Source organism: Scomber scombrus, chromosome 3 (genome assembly GCF_963691925.1).
Source record: "Scomber scombrus chromosome 3, fScoSco1.1, whole genome shotgun sequence".
NCBI lineage: Eukaryota > Metazoa > Chordata > Actinopteri > Scombriformes > Scombridae > Scomber > Scomber scombrus.
In genome coordinates this window covers 7,365,077-7,386,772 of record NC_084972.1, presented here as the reverse complement: position 1 = coordinate 7,386,772, position 21,696 = coordinate 7,365,077, and the positions used below count along the sequence as shown (strand labels likewise).

Genomic DNA, 21,696 nt, shown 5'->3' with positions numbered 1-21,696 from the left:
GCCATTCACATTTTCACACTCGGCTCCTGTTGCCCTCTCTGGCCCAATTAACCTACTGCTGAGCCCCGAGATGGCTCCTCATTACAGCGCAGTCCTAATGAGCTCCCTATTCTGGCGAGTAAAGTGTTTATAGAAGGAGCATGTAGGGGCTGAGTATTCATTTACACCTCAGCAGGGACTGTGTAAACAGATCTTATAGTCGCGCTCCATCATGTGGATACACGTTCTCCTCTGAATGTTGAGAAACAGAAAGGACGGTGAAGATATGAGGATAGGCGGGGGAGGAGGGGTCGGAGATACAGAACCTCCTTTCTCACACGCACCTTAATCCGCAAATGTTTTGGCAGTTTTTCTGTGTTACTATGTGCCAGAATGTGAAAACAGAGGCTTAAGTTGATTTTCCCTCTAAGATGCTGAGGCAACTTGCCAAGCTCGGAACGTAGGTTTCTAGAAAAATGTGCCTGCACGGTTTTGGTCATGGAGATGTGAGACTTTACTGCTGTCACTTACTGTCCTGCTGCTGTAAATTTTCACTGAAGCACCCAAGACCGCTGTTTACTCCCTTTTTGAGGACCATTTATAAAAACTACTGTGCACAGCTGTTGTAGAAAATCATTTTCTCTGTAATAAAAATGACCTTTTGTAAAGATTAATATCATAGTATGAACCAATGGGACTGAGCTTTTAAGATATTTGGTCATAAACCAAAGCATTGGACATATTTGGAAATGATAGCAGTCGAGGGAAATTTTAAGTATCCCTCCACTTAAGAATATGTTTTTGTTTTTGTTCCTACAGTTGGACGTTTGAACTCCACTCTGCAGGATGATGTATGAGCAGAGTTTGACACTTGAAAGGGAAAAGTTTCTCTGTGCTCATTGAAAATCTGATTTTTAGGAGTGGAGTTATGAGCATGATTTGTGACGTACACAAGTGTGATGTAGAAATCTGAAGCCTCCAGTACACATGGTAAATGGTAGGTTGGATGGACCAGAGGGACAGACTGTTGCGAGGTTAGGGTTAGGTTAAGGTTAGGGTTAAAATCTTGCCAGAGTTTTGCAAATCATACCTCCAGCCGATTTAATCTAACACCAACAAGCACATTGTCTCCTTCTCAGTGTAGGAGACATTTTGTGTCCAGTGTTTAAGGACCAGTGTGCAGAATTTAGTGTCATCTAGCAGTGAGGTTGCAGATTGCAATCAATTGACCACCACACTCCAACTTCCAAGCATAAAGGAGAACCTACAGTGGCCAAAACACTCACGAAAACATGAAAGCCCCTCTCTAGAGCCAGTAATTGGTTTGTCCATTTTGGGTTACTGTAGAAACATGGAAGTGCAACATGGTGGCCTCATGGAAGAGGACCAGCTACCTCTGTAGATATAAGGGGTTCATTCTAAGGTAACAAATACACAACAATTCTTATTTTCAGGTGATTACACAAACATATGAATATTCCATTTCTGCCAAGTTCGTTCCACTAGATACCACTAAATTCTACACACTGCACCTTCGAAACTGTTAAATGAAATATATCTGCATATTACATTGAATGCTGGGTTTTTAATGAGGGATGGGTAGATGTCATTTTAAGGATTTTAAAGTGGTGATTATAATTTCCTTGTGAACAACCATATCACACACACATTATTGTCCAAAGCAGCAGAGTTTTATATGTCTTAACAGATGTGTGGAATAGATCTTTAAAGGGTTAAAAATATGACAATTCATCCTGAGGTGGTGCTAGAGAAAAGGTCAGAGGAGCGCCAAAGTGAGTGGGATTTATCCTCTGGTTGCCATGGATACATGTACCAAATACCATTACAATGCATCTGATTGTTGTTAAGATATTACAAAGTGGTGGACAAACCACCAGTTTAGGCATCCATACACCTTGGAAATGAGTCCGGTTCATACAGTAGCACATAAATGCACCATGCTGACAGACCTTCCAAATCAATGTATGCATTACAGAATAAAGATGTACTGGAGACTCCTTTCGCGTGAGAAATGCTTCATCTTTATACACAATCATGTCAACAAAGTTTGAAGTCTGAATTGTGATTTATGAGTAAACACCAAAAACCACTGCATTCTTTGGCTCACTGAGTCCATTGATGTTTGATTCCATGTGTGAAAGCCACAAAAGGAACACACACAACTTAAGCCAAGATCCCCAAGTCCATACACAACTTTTTAACAATGACAAATAGCTTTTTAAACAATGACTACAGGATATTATGACATTAAGTGTGTGTTAGACAGTGTGCGCCGGGTGTACGGAGCCTGTTTAGATCCCAGGCTCTATAAAACCAGGCTGGGGCAGAAGAGCCTCCTGCAGCACAGCCACTTCAAAGACTGCCCTGTATTCTCTTTCCCCCCGTGGGAAGTCATTATTGAGTTAGCATTGGAGAGGCGCGCTTGTTTTCTCTCCCCTCCCTTGCTCTGTGGTGGGAGAAGCTCGGCCTGCGGTGAATACAAAAGGCTGTGTCCAGGAGGGGGGAGGGATAATGTTGTACACAATCCAGTCATTACTACACCGCTGTTGTGGTTTGCCTTCATTAAACTGAGGAGGGGAGGCTTTTTCAAGGTTGGAAAACTTCTGGCGAGACAAAGACGCCTCCATCTGCCAAAGTCTTTAGATGAAGAGGGGAGAGAGGGTGTATGTGCGTGTGTGTGTCTGCGAAGAAGCCGAGCTAAATTACAATCTGACATTTCTTTCATTGTGCTTGTGTTCATTGAAAGAGCGACTCGCATGTCTTGTGCTCTTCAAAACATCTCAGATAAACCTTGTCTTCAGATGTATAAATCTGTGTAATATGAGCGGCGCATTTCCTCGGTGTAACTTGCGAATGCATCATTCACTAGCTGAGGGTGATAAAAGCCGATGCTGGGAGATGTGATCCGTCAGTGTGACTGAATACTGGAACGGTCAGAGGCACTGGTTGCCACTTCGAGCCCAGAAATGAGAAACGCAGATGTATTTATTCAACAAGCAAATGTTCCATGTCAGACTTATCGCTGCCTAAGAAAAGAGTTACTGTACTGTATATGGGATATATCATTGTGTTATAGATATGTCGGTGTATTATTTAGATTTCTTTACAATTATAGCCATAGTTTTGCTCAGCATCGCTACATCTTACAATGACCTTATTCTCAACTTTACTGGAAGGAAGTCCAACAGGAGAAGGAAGACATTCCCAGCGTGAAATGGGATGTACACTAACCTGGCACTATGTACTAACAGCAAGTGAGCATCCGACCATCACGTTGCACTGAGTAACATCAGATGCTCTCTCTCCACACTGAATCTGTTAAATATTCACTTCTGCTACGTCATGTAAACAAACAACGTACCTATCAGCCGTGCACTCAAGATCAGACCGGAGACATAACCAATCAAGTAAAAGATGGGCGATTGCTTTTGTATATACTTTTAAAACAGAAAACACATGTTTTATATTGTGATATTTAGATGTTTCTTTACTGGAAATGACGTACAATATAGCCAACAGCAACTTAACTAGAATCTTGCAGCTCCCTGGTGATCTCCCTCAAACCAGCTGCTGCCCTTTTGTGGTGAAATGAGGAGGTATCAAAGAGACAACACCTCATTTTAACTAAATAAATCAACTGTCCCTCGTCCGTGAAGCACTTTCAATGTGAGCACCATGAGGTTAATAGAAACAGGGTGTCCTACAAAATTGAGCTCAAAACACCTTGCAAGCCGTTAGGACACTGATTTTGTTGCTGATGCTCAGTTAAGTTACTTTCAGTAAGGACACAGTGTTAGAACCAAACAAAAACACAAATTACAGCTGAGACTGATAGGAATGTTTCATTAGCTTAGCAAGTATTTGGTCATAAACCAAAGTATTGTGATTTCTGATGATGGCTCGATATGTGGAGTCATAGGATCAAGTTATTACAGTTCATTCAAAGTGGGGCATTAATAGACCAGACTCCATGTAGCTGTCTTAACATTTCGTGCAAAACCACAAATGTCAATGTCAAGTTAGCGCTAAAGGAATAGTCAGGAGATCAAAAAGGTTAGTAGGATTCATCCTCTAGGCATCATGGATATATGTACCAAATTTCATGGCAATGCATCCAATTGTTGTCTAAATGATCAACCACAAGACACTGTCATTCTTAGTCAATGGAAAGTAGCCTGGTTAATATTGGGGAAGCCACTTTTGATCATCTTTAAGATTCATCCTATGGCACCACAAATGTCTGTTCCAAAGTAGATTTTGATAATTACACTGGATAAGTGAAAACATGAATTTGCTGTTGGCGCTACATGAAACATCACAAGATCATCAAAGTAATGTCTACATAACATTTCATGACAATCCATCCAATAGTGGCTAAGAGATTTCAGTCTGGATCAAAGTAGTGGGCTGACCAACTAACCTACCATCAGAGCCAAAAAACTTTTTCTTAAACATTCTTGTGGATTTGGTGGAACATGAAAAAGAATGTGTATTATTTCTTTAAAAAGTATTCCTGAAAAAGACAAGGTTCAGATGTATTTCCCACTTCATAATTTGAGTTTAATAGTGTTGAAAATATCTTATCAAAATACAGTCCCTTTGCTACTTCAGGCTATGGTTTGGAGGTGTTAAAAAAAGTTAATGCTATCAGACTTGGGTGTGAAGTGTTTGTTTTAAACATCGCAGCTTAGACATCTAAAATGGTAAATTTGAGTTATGCTCTAGAGGTTGAAGTATGGAATCTTAACTACATACTTCTGCAATTTACTAGCTGCAATTACAGCATTTTCTTCTATCAACTGACTTGTATAATCCCTTGAGATTCTTCAAACTGTATCGGTTGACAGTCTACTAGCGTCTGTTTACTTAACGTTCAACTATTTATATCTCTAAAAATTACATAAATTAGGAGGCTGTAAGCAGTTGTTTAACAAGCCCCCATCTATATGCACATGCCTTTGCAGCTGCAGATAAAAAGGACAGCTATAATCCTACACCATAATCAATTGTAATAACTTAAGTGGGTACTCCAAAACTGGATGAAAGGAATTATGCAAAGACTGTCAAAGGCTACATCCACATTAATGCATTTTCATCTCATAACGGCATTTTAAACAAAAACTCCATCCACATGAGCCTTTTACTACCATTTCATAATTAATCGCTGTCCTTATTAACATGTTTTAAAATGTTTATCAGCACATCGAGATGCCCACACAGTCTGTGTGCTAGACCAACCATGCTGCGCTTGGCATTTATTACTCAAATTTCAGCTGAGGGTGCGATGTATGGTTTTGCACCCTAATAGAACTGGGCCTTTATCCACGTTTTAAAAACTCTCTGTTTCTGCCCGTAGAGACTTAAATGCAATCCCTAAGTTTTCAAACTAGAACAGGGTCAGCAGGTTTTTCAAAAAGTCTCAGTTTGTAAGGGTTTTAAATCTCAGAAGTAGCGTAGATGCTAGGTGTAAATGTAGCAGAAGTTATGCATTTGAACACAAAATTGTATCAGTGTGGACACAGCCTAAGTCTGTGTTCAAGATGAGCCTGTGTAATCGAGACAAGAAGCGGGAGAGGCCCCATGCTGGGAGGAAATCTGTACTACTTATCCCTGTTAGCTGGGAGACGTTTGTGTCTTTGTTCTTCCCAGCGGGGCACCTTGGATCTCCCTCAGTGCCGAGGCTAACATGAGATAGAGCAGCTCCATTATCTGTTTCAAAGCCTTCTGGACATGCGTTTGACAGTTTGTTTGTTTGTTTGTTTATTCAGATCCCCATTAGCTGTTGTCTTGTAACAGTGGCTAACCTCTCTCAAAAGTATTTTTAACAATGCTCCAACAACAGAAATACACACCCGTAACATTCATACTCACAATAACAGTAACAAAACATGACACAAAGGCACTAAGACACACAACAACCAACACCAACCCAATGCCTGATTACCACATATGATAGCTTTATATGATAATTCATCTCTTAAATAACTGAGAAAATAAATCAATTAACTCCTCCATTTAATCACGAATAAAAGTTGCATCAATGGCTTTTGTAACCAAATACAATCTTAACCTTTAGTTAAAACATTTATTACTTTATGAAATAAAAAAAACTTGGTACTACGTTCCATGCTACCATTGCTTGATAATGAACTGTTCTCTGTATTAAATTAGCTTTACACAGAGGCAACAGAAAATGACCCTCTGATGACCGCCGAATAGAATAATGATGTCAGTCTGAATAAAATTATAGCCTACTATAAAGTATTACTAAGCTTTTAGTTACGATATTTTAATACGGCACACTAGAGAATAATGCAACCTGCTTTTTACACTTAACAAAGCCAAATGATTATTTATAGCACTTACTATTGTTTAATGATGCTGCTTGTTTAATGACTTTCAGTTGTGTTGGACCAAATCGCTGTACAATCATCTGACCGATTAACACTAACATTATCACTAATCTTTTGGGTGAATAGCTAGGCATGAGTTTTCTACAGTGTTTTATAGCAGCCATGTTCATTTTTAATACCATTTGATCAATTTGACTGTTGCAAGACATTTTACTATTAATAGTCACGTCTAATAACTTTGCATCCTTAACTTGTTGAATACCTGTATCTCTGATAGTTATATATAAAATTGGTGACTTTTAATGAATATTTTGACCCAAATACCCAAGAGAGATTTTGACCCAAGAGTTTGTCTTTTCTATATTAAGAACCAATTAATTTACCATTACCTATTCTTCTACTAACTTTTATTCCTCATTTAAAACCCAAGTTCTCCAATGGGGCTTTTCCATTATACAGTTCTAGCATTACTCGGCTCTTCTCGACTCGTCTCTACTCTTTTTTTTTGCTTTTCAATTAGGGACTTTTTTAGTACCTGCTCTGGCGAGGTTCCAAGCGAGCAGAGCCGATACTAAAATGTGACGTCAACAGACTGCCGGCTGATTGGTCAGATAGTGCCGTCACTGGAAGAGTCATGAGCGCGACAGTTTCACACGAGTTAACATGGCTCCTATGCACAAAACTACACCGTGGTCCTTCGACGAGGTGCAGACGTTCCTGTGTGTGGTGGCAGACGAGAGGATCCAACGAGAGCTGACGACCCCGCCCATGTTTAGGAGGTACGATGAAGTAATGCAAAGCGACGTACCTGGTACCAAACTGAGTAGAGTCGAGTCGAGACGAGTAGTGCTAGAACTGTATAATGGAAAAGTGCCACAAGTGTGTGTGCTAATGTATATATCGTAGAATCGTCTGCATAAATTACAGTGGTGGTATATTGAAAGGTTGTGTGAAGCTGCCAGGGAAGTCCTTACAAACACATAACTGGGTGCCACATCCGCTGTGTGGTTGATGTGGCACATCAGGAAGATAGCAGGCTTGGCTGCAGCACAATTCCCCATTTTCATCCACACAGGGTGCATCACACCCCAGGAGTAGCATGTAACACCTAATTTGAATTCTCCAGGAAAAGCCCCTGAGGGCAAGTAAAATGAAAACACCTATCACGCTAAGTAGCCGATGGGAAAACCTAGGTAATAAGTGCCTTGGGCTTTATAATCACATAGAGAGGTAAGCTGAGGTGAACCAACCAGCCAGGCTTGGCAGGCTTGTGGGGGAGGGGGGGTGGGGGGGTGTTAACAAAACACCACCATGCACAAGTGCACTTTCAAGGCCTTTGACCGCTGGTCTTAGCTGACACGACCCCGTGCTTGACCTCGTTGCCCTGCAACGTTCCCAGTTGTTGGGAGCTCCAGATGCTTTTCCCTGCAGGGGAGCTTCTGTCAGAGCTGCCGACAAATCTCCCCAGTGGCCATTGTCATGCACACAATACCAAGGATGAATGAGACGGAGGAAGTACAGAGAGTAAGTAGAAACCCAGAGCGCTGTGTCATACTGAAAAAATAAAAGGTTTGGCTCAAGAAAAAGAAAAGAAAATCTACAACTTCATTTTTGGCAGTTTCCTTTGCTGTGTTCATGCGGTGCTGCACACATTCTTTTATTCTTTGTCTTCCCTTTCTTCAGTGAAAACAACACTCGTTTGTTTTTGGGGAGTGCTCACTTCACACCTACCATTCACAATTATCTGAGTGTGTCCATTCAGCTGTTATGACGAGGGGCTCAGTCTATCCCTGAACCATTTCTTGTCAATTTTCCAGTCTGTGGAGCAATGCGTGACTGTCCTGTTCACACATCTTATAAACAAGTCAGCAATTCACTCCATAAAAGAAATAAGGGGGGAAAAAACAACACAGAAAGCAATTTTTTTTTCTTTCCACTAATGACTTCATATGGAAACATGAATCTTACCTCACTTCCCTCCTCTCAGACTAACCCTGGAGCATATCACTTGAATGCTGCCATGGTTTTTTCTTCTTTTTTTTTTGGTGCAAGAATCTAATTGACCCAATTAATAAGGGTGGTTGGGTGGTTGTGAGTGAACCAGCACTGAAAAAGGAAGTTGTAGCCCTTCTGATTTAACCGAGGGATTGTAACACAACACCAGGCTTATAAGCTTTGTCTGTGCTGGCTGCCGTGAATCTACATTGGCCTCTCTCCAAGCTTTTTGATAAAGGAGGAAGGAAAAAAAAAAAAAAAAGGAGAAATACAAAGAGAGAAAGTGAGGCGACTCGCTTTTTCTCTGCAGTCCAGCAGCTCTGCAGGGGCTTTGGCATCTGAGGACCTTCAAAAGCATACACTGAAACTAATGGACTAGAGAGGCTGCTGCTCCATTTGGAATAATACTCTGCTAACAATTCGGAGATAATTAGGATTGGATGGGTGTGCGAGGGCCAAGTTAAAACAGTTTCCACAAAGGAAGTGTGTGCAAAACTCTGGAACGATGACCATCGCTGTGAAAAAAATAAATTAAAAAAAAAAAGTTTCCCATCACTGAAACGATGCGAGCAGCAATTTGCTTTGAGGTTGCGCTTTTGATTCCACTGCGCAGGGTGCTCTGACTCTTATGTGTGTGAGAGTAAATGGGAGAGTAAAGCCCCGTGGTTTAAATCACTGTGAAGTCTTTACGAGGTTGTAAATTTGAGTCTGATGTCTCGGCAGTCAGAGGAACTTTAGGCGTAGAAATGCATGTGGGATGGAGAGGAGATTAAATAAATCAACCCCCCCGGCCAGCAAACATCCATTAATCGCCATGTCCATCATGTGGGACTGATCGTGTCCGCCTCATCGGCTGCGAGCACCGACAAGATACAGGGATTGCACCAGAGGTATAGATTACATCTCAATCCTATCACCCCGACTCCCAGAGATGACTCACTTAGTGAAGGATGACAAATCCTGCACGGGGGAATATCACACAAGAAGAAGGAAACAATGCCGACGCGATCTGTCATCAAACCTGTCAGACGGCACAAAAGGACCCCGACAACAAACTGCATGTCTGATAGCGGTGGATGGTTTTGTTGCTCAAGGAGCGGGCTCAGCTCTCCTGTGCTGCTTTGAATTTTGACATTTTAATATTATACTCCAAACACCATCTCGGAAACCTCAAGCGGAGATTGTGAGGAATTTTCTAGAGCGTTAGGCCAAAAAAGACCCATAGTGAAACAACAGAAAGTAAGACATGCTCGGGTGCTTTCTCAAGTGGTAGGAGGTGAAAGAAGCTGAGATATGAGTCATTTAAATCATAATAACGACGGCTTGTGTGACCCACGTGGAAGGGGATAACAAAACAGCGGACTCCACTTTCTTTATGGAAAACTAAACAGAAAAAGGGAAATGTAACAATTCAATCACCGGTCGATAGCACGGGCTAATCCATTTCATGATAGATGCTGGGCGTAGTAGGAGTCGGCGTGTTAGGTCAAGCTGACATTTACTTTCAATGGACGGCGGAGGAGAGCAGTGGTAGAGGAGTGGAGAGGAGGAGGAGCAGGGAGGGGAAAGCAGTGCTCTGGTGCCCTTTAGCTAAGAAGAGACTGATTGAGTTTTTCAGTGAGATGACAGAGGAAGATAGACCGCCTTTTAAAGTACCGGCGCGTCTTTCTCTCTGGTCTCCGTCTTGAACAGAGAGAGATCCAACAACCTGAACTGAACACCGATTGTCGACTTCTCCTCGTGCATCTGCAGCATTTTTCAGAACAGAAATTCAAGATTTTTGCTTGAAAATATAGAAATACGAATGTGAGGACGAGGGGGAAGAAGAAGGAGAAAAAAAAGGCACTAAATCCCTGCAGACCTTTTATCGTGTCTGCATCTGGGCGCCGAGCCTACAACATCAGGCACACATTTTTCAACTGGGCTTTTTCCAGACGAGCACACCACTTGGCTGAACCCTGGCCAAGAGTAAAACAGAGCTCATTACTGAGTAATGTGCTTGCAGGCTCACATTTGAACATTTGAAATGTGTAAGTAATTGTAAAATATGTAGTAGGAGGAGGAGGAAAGAGCCATCAAACCTATATCATTTGTAGGTAGTGGTGGTGGTGGTGTAGTGGTGGTGGTGGTGGGGAGGGAGAGGGGAGGCACAGATTTTGCACGTTTGGCTTGCAACGCTTAGTGGAAGGTTACACCCACGGAAGATGAGAAGCCACAGCGCGCACACACACACATACACACATACACACACACACACAGGCTCTGAAAGTTTCAAACAAAGTGAATGTGCTGAGTGCAGCTGGCTCTTTTTAAGACTCACTGATGGCACTTTTGACACATGATAATGGAGACAAGGGAAATTGCATCTCTTGCCGGCTTGGTCATTCAATTGGCCCCGCTGTGACAAATGACTCGTCTAATCCTCTCCTCTGGAGCACTGATGCATCGTGGGGGCTGAGTGGCACTTCCCTTGGCTCTGAAGGTAATTCTCTAAAGATGAAGCTCTCTGAGGTGTGTGTGTGTATGGATCTTTGGTGCATGTGTGCCTGTTTAGACTGAGTCGGTGAACTTACTTGACCCTCTGGATCCAGATGCAGTAGTCTGTGATGTACAGGTCGTTCAGTATGTAGGCTGGGTCGTTCTGTCGGAAGACTCTGTGAATATCCAGCAGGCATTTGAGGACGCAGGCTTTCCCTGGGCAACAGGAACACACCGTGGCAGGCAAATGGAAAAACAGTGTTATTCACGCTCGGTATTACAGATGACAATGCACTCCAGCTGCTGGCAGACACAGCATGCGTCTAAAGGCTTGCAGTCATTGTTCCATACATAAAAGCCAAGGTACGGGATCAGAGGAAAATCCCAGCGAGCTGCACGGTAATTTGATCCATACCATTTAAGACGGGGTTCATGGTTAATAAGTGGTTCATCTTAGAGAGAGAAAAAAAGCAAAAGAAGACATCTCTAATTTTGGCGTTCAATCTGTCAATTTAATAGCGGCTCTGCTCGGATTTTATGTCAAAAATGTGTTCGCCTTCCTTTAAAAAAAAAAAAGCACTTAATGTTTTTGATGATTTTCCATTTATTTAAATCTGTCCATTCAGCTATTGTGTATCATAATAGTCCTTATCTGAATGCATTTTGCTGGTGATTCGACAAGCTGAAGGACTGGTTTACGATTTTTTAGGAAAACAATAAGTCAATCCAGCAGGGTGATGAACTACAGTGTTTCTCCAGCAGTAGAGCCCCTATGGCACAAAGGCCAACTCAGGTCACTTTGCTACACAGCTCAGATCGGTCGATTGTCTTCATTTTGTAAAACGTCTGGTCTGAAATGAACATCTTCTTGTATTTGCCACTGTCAAAATCTACAGCTGTAATCTAGCCTGCGAGGTTTGCTGTACGCCCCCAAATGACACTCCTGCATTGCTAACGACATTGTGTCAAACAACGTTGCAATCTAAATCAATAGCAGCTCTATAGTATGGATTTGCTGCCCAGGTTGACTTAAAACTAAAGACTGTTGGCTTCCTGCACGTCGTCGTCCTTCGGTTTAAGCAGCAGGGTTGTTTTGGAACAATTTATGGAAGTCTGTTGTTTCAATCCACCGTCAGAAAACTTTGCTTAAACCAAAACTAAAAAGTCTCAAGACACCCTGGTGATCCTTTGAGGTTGTAACGGTTATTTCATGATAGAGACACAACTTTCTCAATTTAAATCCTTACCACTAATGGGGCAAAATGTGGTAAAACAAATGAAGTGCCACCCTCAGGCTGGATATGTCTCCTACTGAGGGAAATGTGGATAAAACTTCACCACACAGATAAATCTACTGAAAGGGAATGTTTCTTTTGTTACTTACCCACAAGGGTATCTAGCCATGCATACTGTTTATTTTCTTTATCTGCAGAGGTTAACAGGTTCCATAGGGACCATTAAAACAGTTTGAATGAGATCTGTTCACAGATCACAGAGCAGTGGATTTTGAGCTTTTAAAAACATCATTTTTTGATGCTTTGAGCACCATGAACAACATTCCATTTTATATTTAGACATATATTAAAAAATTCACCACATAAAACCGCAACTGTCAGCATGTTTTGCTGTCACAACTTGTCATTCAAGTTCATCCCATGATTAAATTACAGGCACTATAGTATCAAACTGTATGATTTTATTACATTTTAAATGTAATACATTAAGTTAATGTGGATTTTTTGTGTCAACTTTTCATTTCAATGCATTTCGGTATTGATTCACAATGAAATGAATAATCTACAATTTTAGATTGATTATAATTACAATGAATCATCTGACAGCATGTATGTAAACTATCAAACCTATACTGTATATGTACCAAACAGTGGGAGCTTTTGCTTACAGTGGGTAACCCTGAATGACATGGTTTACGGTTGACACTTGCACTTTTGACAATGTATGTTTGAAGTCATAACAGCGAGCTGGCTACAACTTTCAACGCGGCAAATACATCACACACGCGGAACTACACAGACTCGACCATTTGTTATTCTGAGAAAGGAGTTTTCCCTGAAGTATACAACAGGCTAAACTGCCACAGCACTTCTCCCTCCAGTCATGCATATAAATAGCCTTATGATGTGGCCAACAATCCGCTGAGGGCAAGAGAAAATGCTCCTCTCCACCTCCGCAGAGCTGGTTGGCATTGTCCAGAGACATTCCAGCCCAATCAAAATAAACATTACACTCTCGCTGAGGAAAACCTTAAACAAACATTTGGTTCTCATTTAAGCATGGGATCGTATGCAGGGAACTCTGCTCTTAACTTCAGGATTAGATCATGTGAGGAGAAAACACACTTTCTTCCAAGATTCTTTTTTCTTTTCTTTCCTTTTTTTTTTTTTTACAATCAGTATTTATAAGTTGTTTGTAGATATTTAGAGGAAAGGTTGATCTCTAAACCAGGTCAACATTGTTATTCTTGATAAGGCTCTCATGATAAGTGAGAAAGGTGTGTTCATTAGGGAAGAGCAGATTATCCAGTGAGTGGGGAAGAACTTCCTTCATAGCTGCTGAATGAACATTCTTACATAGATAGAGTGGTAGGTTTGAACAAAGGCTGCTGTGTCTTCTAGACAAAAATTAAGAGAATGCAAAAACTGCAGATGCAGCAAAGTGAAAATGACAAACTTTAATTTTTTCCCATTCCATGCTTTCTTTCCAACACATCCCGCTGAGCTACATCATGTTTAATAGAAAAGCAGCCTTTAAAAGCAGGAAAAGACAAAACTTATTCCATATCATGATATTCAAAATCTAGGACAATATATATAAAATATCACAATATCGATATAATATCGATTTATGCCCAGCCCTACTTAGATGTAATCATTTCAGCTTTATATCAAATATCTAGACTGCTATAGGTTGTCTCTACTAACGCTGAACAATTAATCAGTTGGTCAACTGACAAAACTAACTACAACCATTTTGATAATTGATTAAAAGTATTTTTCAAGCAAAAATGCTGGAAATTCTTTAGTTCAACCTTGTCAAATTAGATTTATCTTGTGTGATAATAAAATGAATATCTTTAGGTCTTGGACACAGCAAGACATCTGAAGAAGTTGGGCTTTAAGAAATTGTGATTGTAAGAATTTATTATTTCTGAGTAATGAATCGATTGCCTAATAGTTAAAATCTGTGAATAAAGCTGTTTCACAGAGATTTCATTTTCAATCTGTTTCTATTGCAAGGCATAGAATAGATTAATCACAGCTGAACCTGCTTAAAAAAGGACAGCTGTACAGTATAGTTTAAGATCTGGAACAGCAAACTACCAGACCAATTCCTTTGCGGTAACTTTAATTTTGTTTGCATTTTTATATGAATTAACAGATTATTTAGTGTAAATTAAGGTTAAATATTAATTATGTGACTGAAATCCTGGCTGATAGGGAATTGGGTCGTCTGCACCATCTCCCTGTATCTTTTTGAACAAATATATGTATATTCCAACATAGTTAAAATGAGATATTTTTGGGATGTTGTGGTTCACACCAGCGTCACTCTAAGATAGTGTTCATAATAACAGCAGAGCAGATATTGTCCAGTTGATTTTGTCATTTGAATGAGGTTATATTTTTAATTCAAAGCTCCAGAAGTGTGCTGCACCATTGACATAAATAAAAGTATATCATCTGCAAATTGATGATAATGTGCTTTAAGGACGAGAGAGGTTCACTGTCACCCTGCTTTTCTTTAAATTTGCTGCCCACTGGCATCAAAATCTAGTTTAGTCAATGCACATATTGTAGTGTTTAATACCAGCACGCTCTTATCTCATGTCTTTCCGTTAGTCCCTGCTCCCCATGACCTGTTGCATATGCACACACACACAATCCGTGCATCTTATCAAATATCAGCACTCTGGCTTGAAGGTCACAGTGTATTAAATTCCCAACGTTTCCCTGCCCTCACAGAATTCCAGAAGATTTTCTATGGCCAGCAAGCAGAGATGCGTGGTGGGTGGATGTGCAGCAGAGAGCCACATCTGACACATCTCATCTTCTTTCCACAGTCAGATCATGACAGCAGCATGACCCAGAGGTCCTCCTCCACACTTCCTACCTGCAAGGCCCCTCAGGCTCTCCCTCCTCCTCCGCACCTGCCTGGTGGCTCTTTGGTTAAAGCCACTTAGGAGGCAGGTGGAAGAGAAACTTGAGAATACTCGCCACGCTGCCAGAGGGCTGTTCAAATATTTACCCCTGGATAACATTTCCTCCAAGGCCTTAACCTGCACGCTGCCATTAATGGGTTTGTTTTCCTAATACCTATGAATGTTTGCTTTCGCAGCCACTTAAATGAAGTGCCTCAAAAATGGAGCGTGCCATTCCATTTGCCTTATCCTGACAAATTAATTAGTGTGTAATGTAATGCTGGGAGGAAACACACCCTCAGACACACGCCAGGCCGAATTACTGTAGTGTTACAGTTCATTAAGGAAAAGCCCTATTACTCATACTTCCCTAATGCTTCAAAATAATAACCGCTATGAGTTGTGAGTGAATATTATGAAAATAATTAACAATTTTTCCTAAAATACAGTGGAAAAAAATAAATGAATAGAGCCTCAGCCTGTCACTAATGCTCATCAGCTTCTTGTATGTGTTTTAAGGTAAGGTAGAGCTCGAGTGTGATGCTGTGTGAGCTGTCAGAAGGTGTTGGAATGATATCCAGGATCGGGGTGATTGTGAGGAGGCTTGCTGTGGCAGGGGAAGTGTTTCTGAGGTAAGAGAGTGGAGGTAAGGTGGGAGAGTGACTCCGACTGCTGTTTCCCTGCCTCCCCTGATCAACTCATCTTCTGACTTAATGAGGCACGGAAATGCTAATCTGGGGCTTAAAAGGCCTTTAATTTGCTGTCATTTACCGGCGTTAAAATCATCACAAGCTGGATAATCTTAGCCCTCACACATTTAAGTGTGTTTACACTGCAGAGTTTCATCTGTCCGCAGGGGCTTTTGATTTAAAGATTACTCTGAGCTTTGAGATATCAAAGTCAACAGTCCGTTCTCCACTAATCCACATTTTGCTCCCTGAGGAGTGGGAGCCGGGCCACTCTCCTGCTTAGCTGGAGGAATATTACTTTCAAACACACGCTGCAGCATGATCGTGAACCACTCTCTCCATACTGTGTTCGGGTTTCAGGTTGTGGATCTGTCCAGCAGGTCACTTCTGCAGGGCAATGTACCATGAAAGCATGCTGGCTTTCCGGCTGGCTTTTTTAGCAGCGTCCGCTCACAATCGAGCTGCGTCCCACTGCTTACAGGCAGGCAGCCGTCCCTGCTTGCCTGCACACTACAAAACCTTATTTACATATAAAAACACTGCTCAGAAGAAACCGCGGGGTGGACAAAATCAATTAACACTAATTAGCACCGATCATGTGTTCACAGTGGAGGTTTTGTTTCGCAGAAGCTGACAGTTTTAGCTCAAAATCCACAAAGAAACCATTCACTCGCGAACACGTGGCAGACACCGAGGGGTCACAACCAGCCTGCCGAGGTGAAAGGTCACTCTGGTGATGTATATTTATGATCCTGTGTGTGTGTGGTTTGGTGTGGTGCTGGTAAGTAGGACTCACCTGACTGCAGGATCATAGCTGTGTCACGAACAGCCGCAGAGACCATGGCAAAGTGTCTGTAGAGTGGGTAGCATAAAACCCTCCGTCCAAATGACACCAGGACCTCTTGTAAGGAGTTGTATGTCTGCAGGACAAGGAATATAACATTAACAAAGCTGTCCAGCACAAAACAGCAGCAAGATGAGGGTAAAGATTTGGTTCAGTCAGATATTTTTGCCTCTTTTTCCTCAAGGTTAAGACTGGTTCCTATTGGTGTGCACTAATTACTCCCAACAACTCCTCATTTATAAAGCTGGCAACATAGAGGCTTGCAACTCTTAAACACCTCTGCAGGCCTGGCCTGTTAATTGCTGCTTCTCTTTAATCACTGCCTTCACTCTCAGATTTTCTCTGCACTAATGGACGCACGGCCTGGAGACAGAAACAGAGGTTTTTTATTCCGTGTTTCTTTCTCTTCTTTTCTTTGTGGCTTTTTAAGGATGTGTTGCGAGCTTGTGAGTGCATGTCATCAGGGATCATGATCTCCCTTGGGCTTGTTTAGTAGAAGTGTAAATAAGGTCTGCTGCTGTAGGGAGGAGTGGGGGGAGAGGGAGGAGGGGGGGACTCAGTCACACCAGCGCAGTCGACTGAGGACAAGTAAACATGCAGCAGATGGAGGGAGGAGGGGGTGAGGGTGCGACAAGGTGGTGGGGAAGGAGAATGTTAGGCTCTAAGCGAGGCAAGTGAGATAGATGGTGAGAGTATTAAAAAAAAAAAAGAGATAACGCAGAGGGAGAATGGAGTGAGGAACCAGGAGTTATTATTTTTAAAAGTTATTATTGTTATCAGCCGTGACACACAGACAGCCAGCCAAAGACATAGAGGAATGTATTGTGGTGAAGGATAGAGGAGGCAGGCGGCGGGGGATTGAGTGAGGTGGCCTGTCAATAGGAGCTGACAGGCTCTGCTGACTGACTGATGAGCAGTAAAGGGCTGCCAGGCAGGTGGAGACTGTTCTTTCTCTGCTGTCACCACAGCAGGAAAGCTCCTACCTCTCAAACTATGGTGAACGTCTACGACACCAAACTCCTCTACACTGCCTCAAAGGCATGTGTATAATTAGCAGTGAAAATGCATCTTGGGTGGTTTGATCAAGTGGTGATCATGTGTGCACACCCAACACTTAATGAGGACGCTATGGGATCCTATTACTCACTCATGCAATATTTGAAGTATTCTGGGACACGTTTACCGCGTCTTTAGTGTGGTGTGAACTCAAATGTGTCCTTAAAATTAATGAACAATCTCCTTTTCAACTGTCTGAGCAGATGTGTATGCGTTCATGCACAAACTGTGGCAACAACAACCCGTAACCCCTTTAAGTAGCACCGACAAAAGTATAAAAATAACAACAGTCCATGAATCTCATGGTTTACGGAAGAAACATGTACTGTTGCTTTCATTAACTGCTCAAAAGTGTATATTAGATGGATTCTGATGGCAGAGGTGAACAGCTATTTATAGCATCTAGATCTAAAGGTAATCTTGATGTATCTGGACACAAGATGAAGGTCTGAAGAGGGATATTGTTATATTTATTGACCTGATGTGGTGATTAGTGGCTACCCTTTTCTAAGGCAATGCCCACTTTGCTGCAGAGAATTTTTAAAATGCATTGAGGATTCATTTTTTAATCAAGATTCTACATCTAGAGTTAGGGTGAATGGCTACTGCTCTGAATTTTGGTAAGGAAACCTGGTCTTGTCTATTATTATGTATTGAACCACTAGCTGAACTGATTAGAGGGAATGATCAAAATTGAGGGGATAGTAGATTGGGTGGTCAGACATGGTACATAAAATACAGTTGTTTGCGGATGAAGTTCTTTTGTTTATAAGGAATCCTGTATCATCTACACCTGTTCTCATGCAATGTTTGAGCAACTATGGAGGAGTTTCTGGGTATAAGATAAATGAAGTTCAATCTGAAGCAAACACAGGAAGCTGGCCCACACAGTTAGACAGAGAGGTGAAATTCAGATGGTCAAAAGGAGGCTTTAGATACTTGGTGGTCACTTTGACCACTAACTCTTCTAAATTATACACAGCCAGTAATGATAAACATGTTTCTCAGGCCAAAAAGGGATTTGGAAGGATGGGTGATGCTTCCTCTGCCTTAAGTAGGATAAATGTACTGTCTTGGCTGCTTGTTCTCTTTTGCTGTCTTTCTATGACTGTCCCAGAGAGTACATTCAAATTCCTGGACAGACTTGTCTCCAAATTCAATATGGCAAAAATAAAAGGCCCAGAGTGAGAGTCATAGTTCTCTGCTCTAACAAAGAGAAGGGTTGCTTAACCGTGGCCTCATTTCAGAAGTTACTAGGATATCTGTCTCATGGATTAAGTTAGACATGGATACAAAATGGGGTGCATCTAGAACAAGTCCATGTAATTAATTTATCAATATCTGTTCTTTCGTTTCTTAAGGTAAGGGTATGGTGGAAACTTGAGATAAAGAATGAATGGGTAAATTATACTTCAAAGGTTTGGGAGAAAATAAGAAAAAAAAACCCACCTATGTCTTTATCAAGGTTAACGAAATAGCTTCTACTTGCAACCTTTAGCCTGCCAAACTGGATAATGGTTTTATTAAGTGGGTGTAGAAAGGTCTGACAGTAAATTAAAAGAAAACTAATTTAATTGAAGGAATGACTCAACTTCAGGCCCAGTAACTTATTTCATATAATGAACTGTTTAGATATTTTCAGATACAACATTATTTGGTCAGCCAAACACAGGGAATGGGACAAAATTAAATAGGTACCAGCCAATTTAGAGCAGCACTAGGCTGAGATGGTTGAAAATCAAATACAAAAGAAACCTATATCTTATATATAAAGTTGGATTTGCACAGATTCAACAGACAATACATTATATGTAAAAGGTAAATGGAAATTGGAGGTCAACAACATAATTGAAGATGAGGAGTAGGAGAGGTCCTGGCATTAATGCTGAAGTGGCCCAACTCGGAGAGAATTTTGTAGGAAGTTGAGAATGAGATTTTTTAAAAACAATATCCATCTATGACAATAAATCTAATCTTCTGTTGGAGAGGATGTGGCTTAATAGAATCCAATTGTCCTGGGATTGTCTTACAAGTTTATTGGGTAAAAAGAGGAGAAAAAGAGGAGACATTCTGAACTTACAGACCATTTGAACCACATCAAGTTTTTGTATGGAAAACAAACTGTGAGACTGTAACTCCAGAAGGACATTTATTTAGAAATATGATCTTCTGTGATATTGTATATAGCAATGTGGACATACTGCCAACATTTACTTGGATAATGTGGGGTGAATGTGAAAGTATGTATAACCTGTCCTATGATTTTGTTACTTATTTCTTGAAACCAATATTATTTGTGTCTGTAAAGTTGTGTGAGAAATGTTCAAAGAATGTATCAAAGATATGTTAAAAAGCCAAATTCCTGTCACCTCTATCTCTACAATCAACCGTTTTGTACAGCAATGTAATGCCAACGATCTCAGATGATCTCCTCATCAGGAGTCTGTTCCAAGAACCAGCTTTACTGAGTAATCTGGATATCTTTGCTGATATGAGAGACTTCCTCAAATCTGGAACGAGGTTTGACGTAAAAAGGCATGTTCCAGGTAAGGTTCACTAAGGTGATCCAGATTAATCAGTGAATCTGGTTCTTGGAAAAGGCTCAAAGAGTTAAATGTGGTATGTAGTTATGTTCAAGATAAATGACTACTGAATAAAACTGTTATATCATCAATCTTTATTTATTTTTTACTTGTGTGGGTATTTCTTTATTAGACAATGAAAAATTGAAGAAAGTTGCAGTTCATGGCAGGCACCTTGACCCCAAGATATGTGATGTACTATTGTTTATGATGCTTTACCAAATCATTAACTCATACTTACTGCAGCTGACTAAATCTGAACACTGGCAACACCCCCTGTGTGTGTAGAAACACCAATAGATGTGATAATGGAAAGCAGTAAACAACACATGAGAGGTGTAATGAGCTGGGACCAAACAGAGTAGCTCTAATTTGTCTGTCAAAATAGCGTAGCCTTTCAAACACTTGACTATCATTACCCCAGGAGGAGTGGGGGATTTAACGGTTTCCTGTTGCTTTAGTATTTCAATGTGGAAATGAACCTTTAAGAAGATTATCTGAAAACACCAGTGTGGATGGAGAGAATTTTCAAACTGGGATTTTCAAATTTGTCCTCCTACTGTGGCCCATGTCCACAGTAGGAGGATGTGTTAAGACTGCTCCAACAGTAGGACACTCCTATGTCTAATGCCGTACACACGCACTCACACTGAAGTGACTGTTGAGTGGCAGTTTGTGAGATGACTGATCCTCCCCCCCCCCCCCCCCCCCCCCACACACACACACACACAAAACCCCCCTATAATTACCCGTTTCTTCCTTTAAGTGCCAAGTCCACCGATTGTGAAAGAAAGTGTAAGTGATAGATGAGTCTCTAATGTGCCTTCATATGTCGATGCAAATGTCAACATATTTAGACAGAGTGAAACCATGTGTGTTTGTGAGAAAGTCACACAGACACATTCACACACTTTGGGAGTCTCTCACTTCTAATCAATTCAAAATACATCCAGCCCACTCACCAATCAAAACAAGTTTGTTTAACGGCAGCTCCTGAAAGCAGACAAGAACCAACCGCAAGTCTAAGAACTTCAAGAGGATAATAAAGGAGAGGTTGAGATATGTGAAGTATGATGTCATGACATTTTTAGTCATTATAGTCAGCTCAAGGTCCAGTATAAATCTTATTACAGGGCTCACAAAACGACAGTAAAACATCGAAAATTCCTTGTTTTTTTTCAGGTTTTCTAGCGTTCCGCTGCAAATTGCAAACATTTAAATAAATAACTGATCTTGTTTTACAGGCAGATGTTGGCCGACATTAAACTAACTTGAAGAATTTAGAAAATGTCTCTACGGGAATGTCATTCAGATAAACAGCACATTTTTTAAATAGGTTGGGCTGACATTCTCAGAAACCACCATGATACCACCCAACTCAACTAGCACCTGTTTAGCTGGAAATCATTCCAAAATACATCTTCATGCCTGAACAGTGAGCACAGTACAGACAAAGGGTAACACAGTATAAGGCGCAGTGTGTTTGCTTGTTCAAAAATCCTGTTTTGGTTCAGACATGATCTCTATTTGTTTTCCTACC

The 21,696-nt window shown here is 41.0% G+C and overlaps 1 protein-coding gene across 2 annotated transcripts in view; it reads right to left on the bottom strand.

The window, feature by feature from the left end:
- shq1 (SHQ1, H/ACA ribonucleoprotein assembly factor) overlaps positions 1-21,696 on the bottom strand; it is a 38,043-nt gene that overhangs the window by 3,127 nt on the left and 13,220 nt on the right. For both annotated transcript variants that reach the window (XM_062443917.1, XM_062443925.1), the window contains 2 exons: positions 16,471-16,594; positions 10,922-11,042 (listed from right to left, as the gene is read on the bottom strand). In XM_062443917.1, the coding sequence (XP_062299901.1) occupies positions 10,922-11,042; positions 16,471-16,594 (245 nt within the window). The remainder of the gene's footprint in view (positions 1-10,921; positions 11,043-16,470; positions 16,595-21,696) is intronic.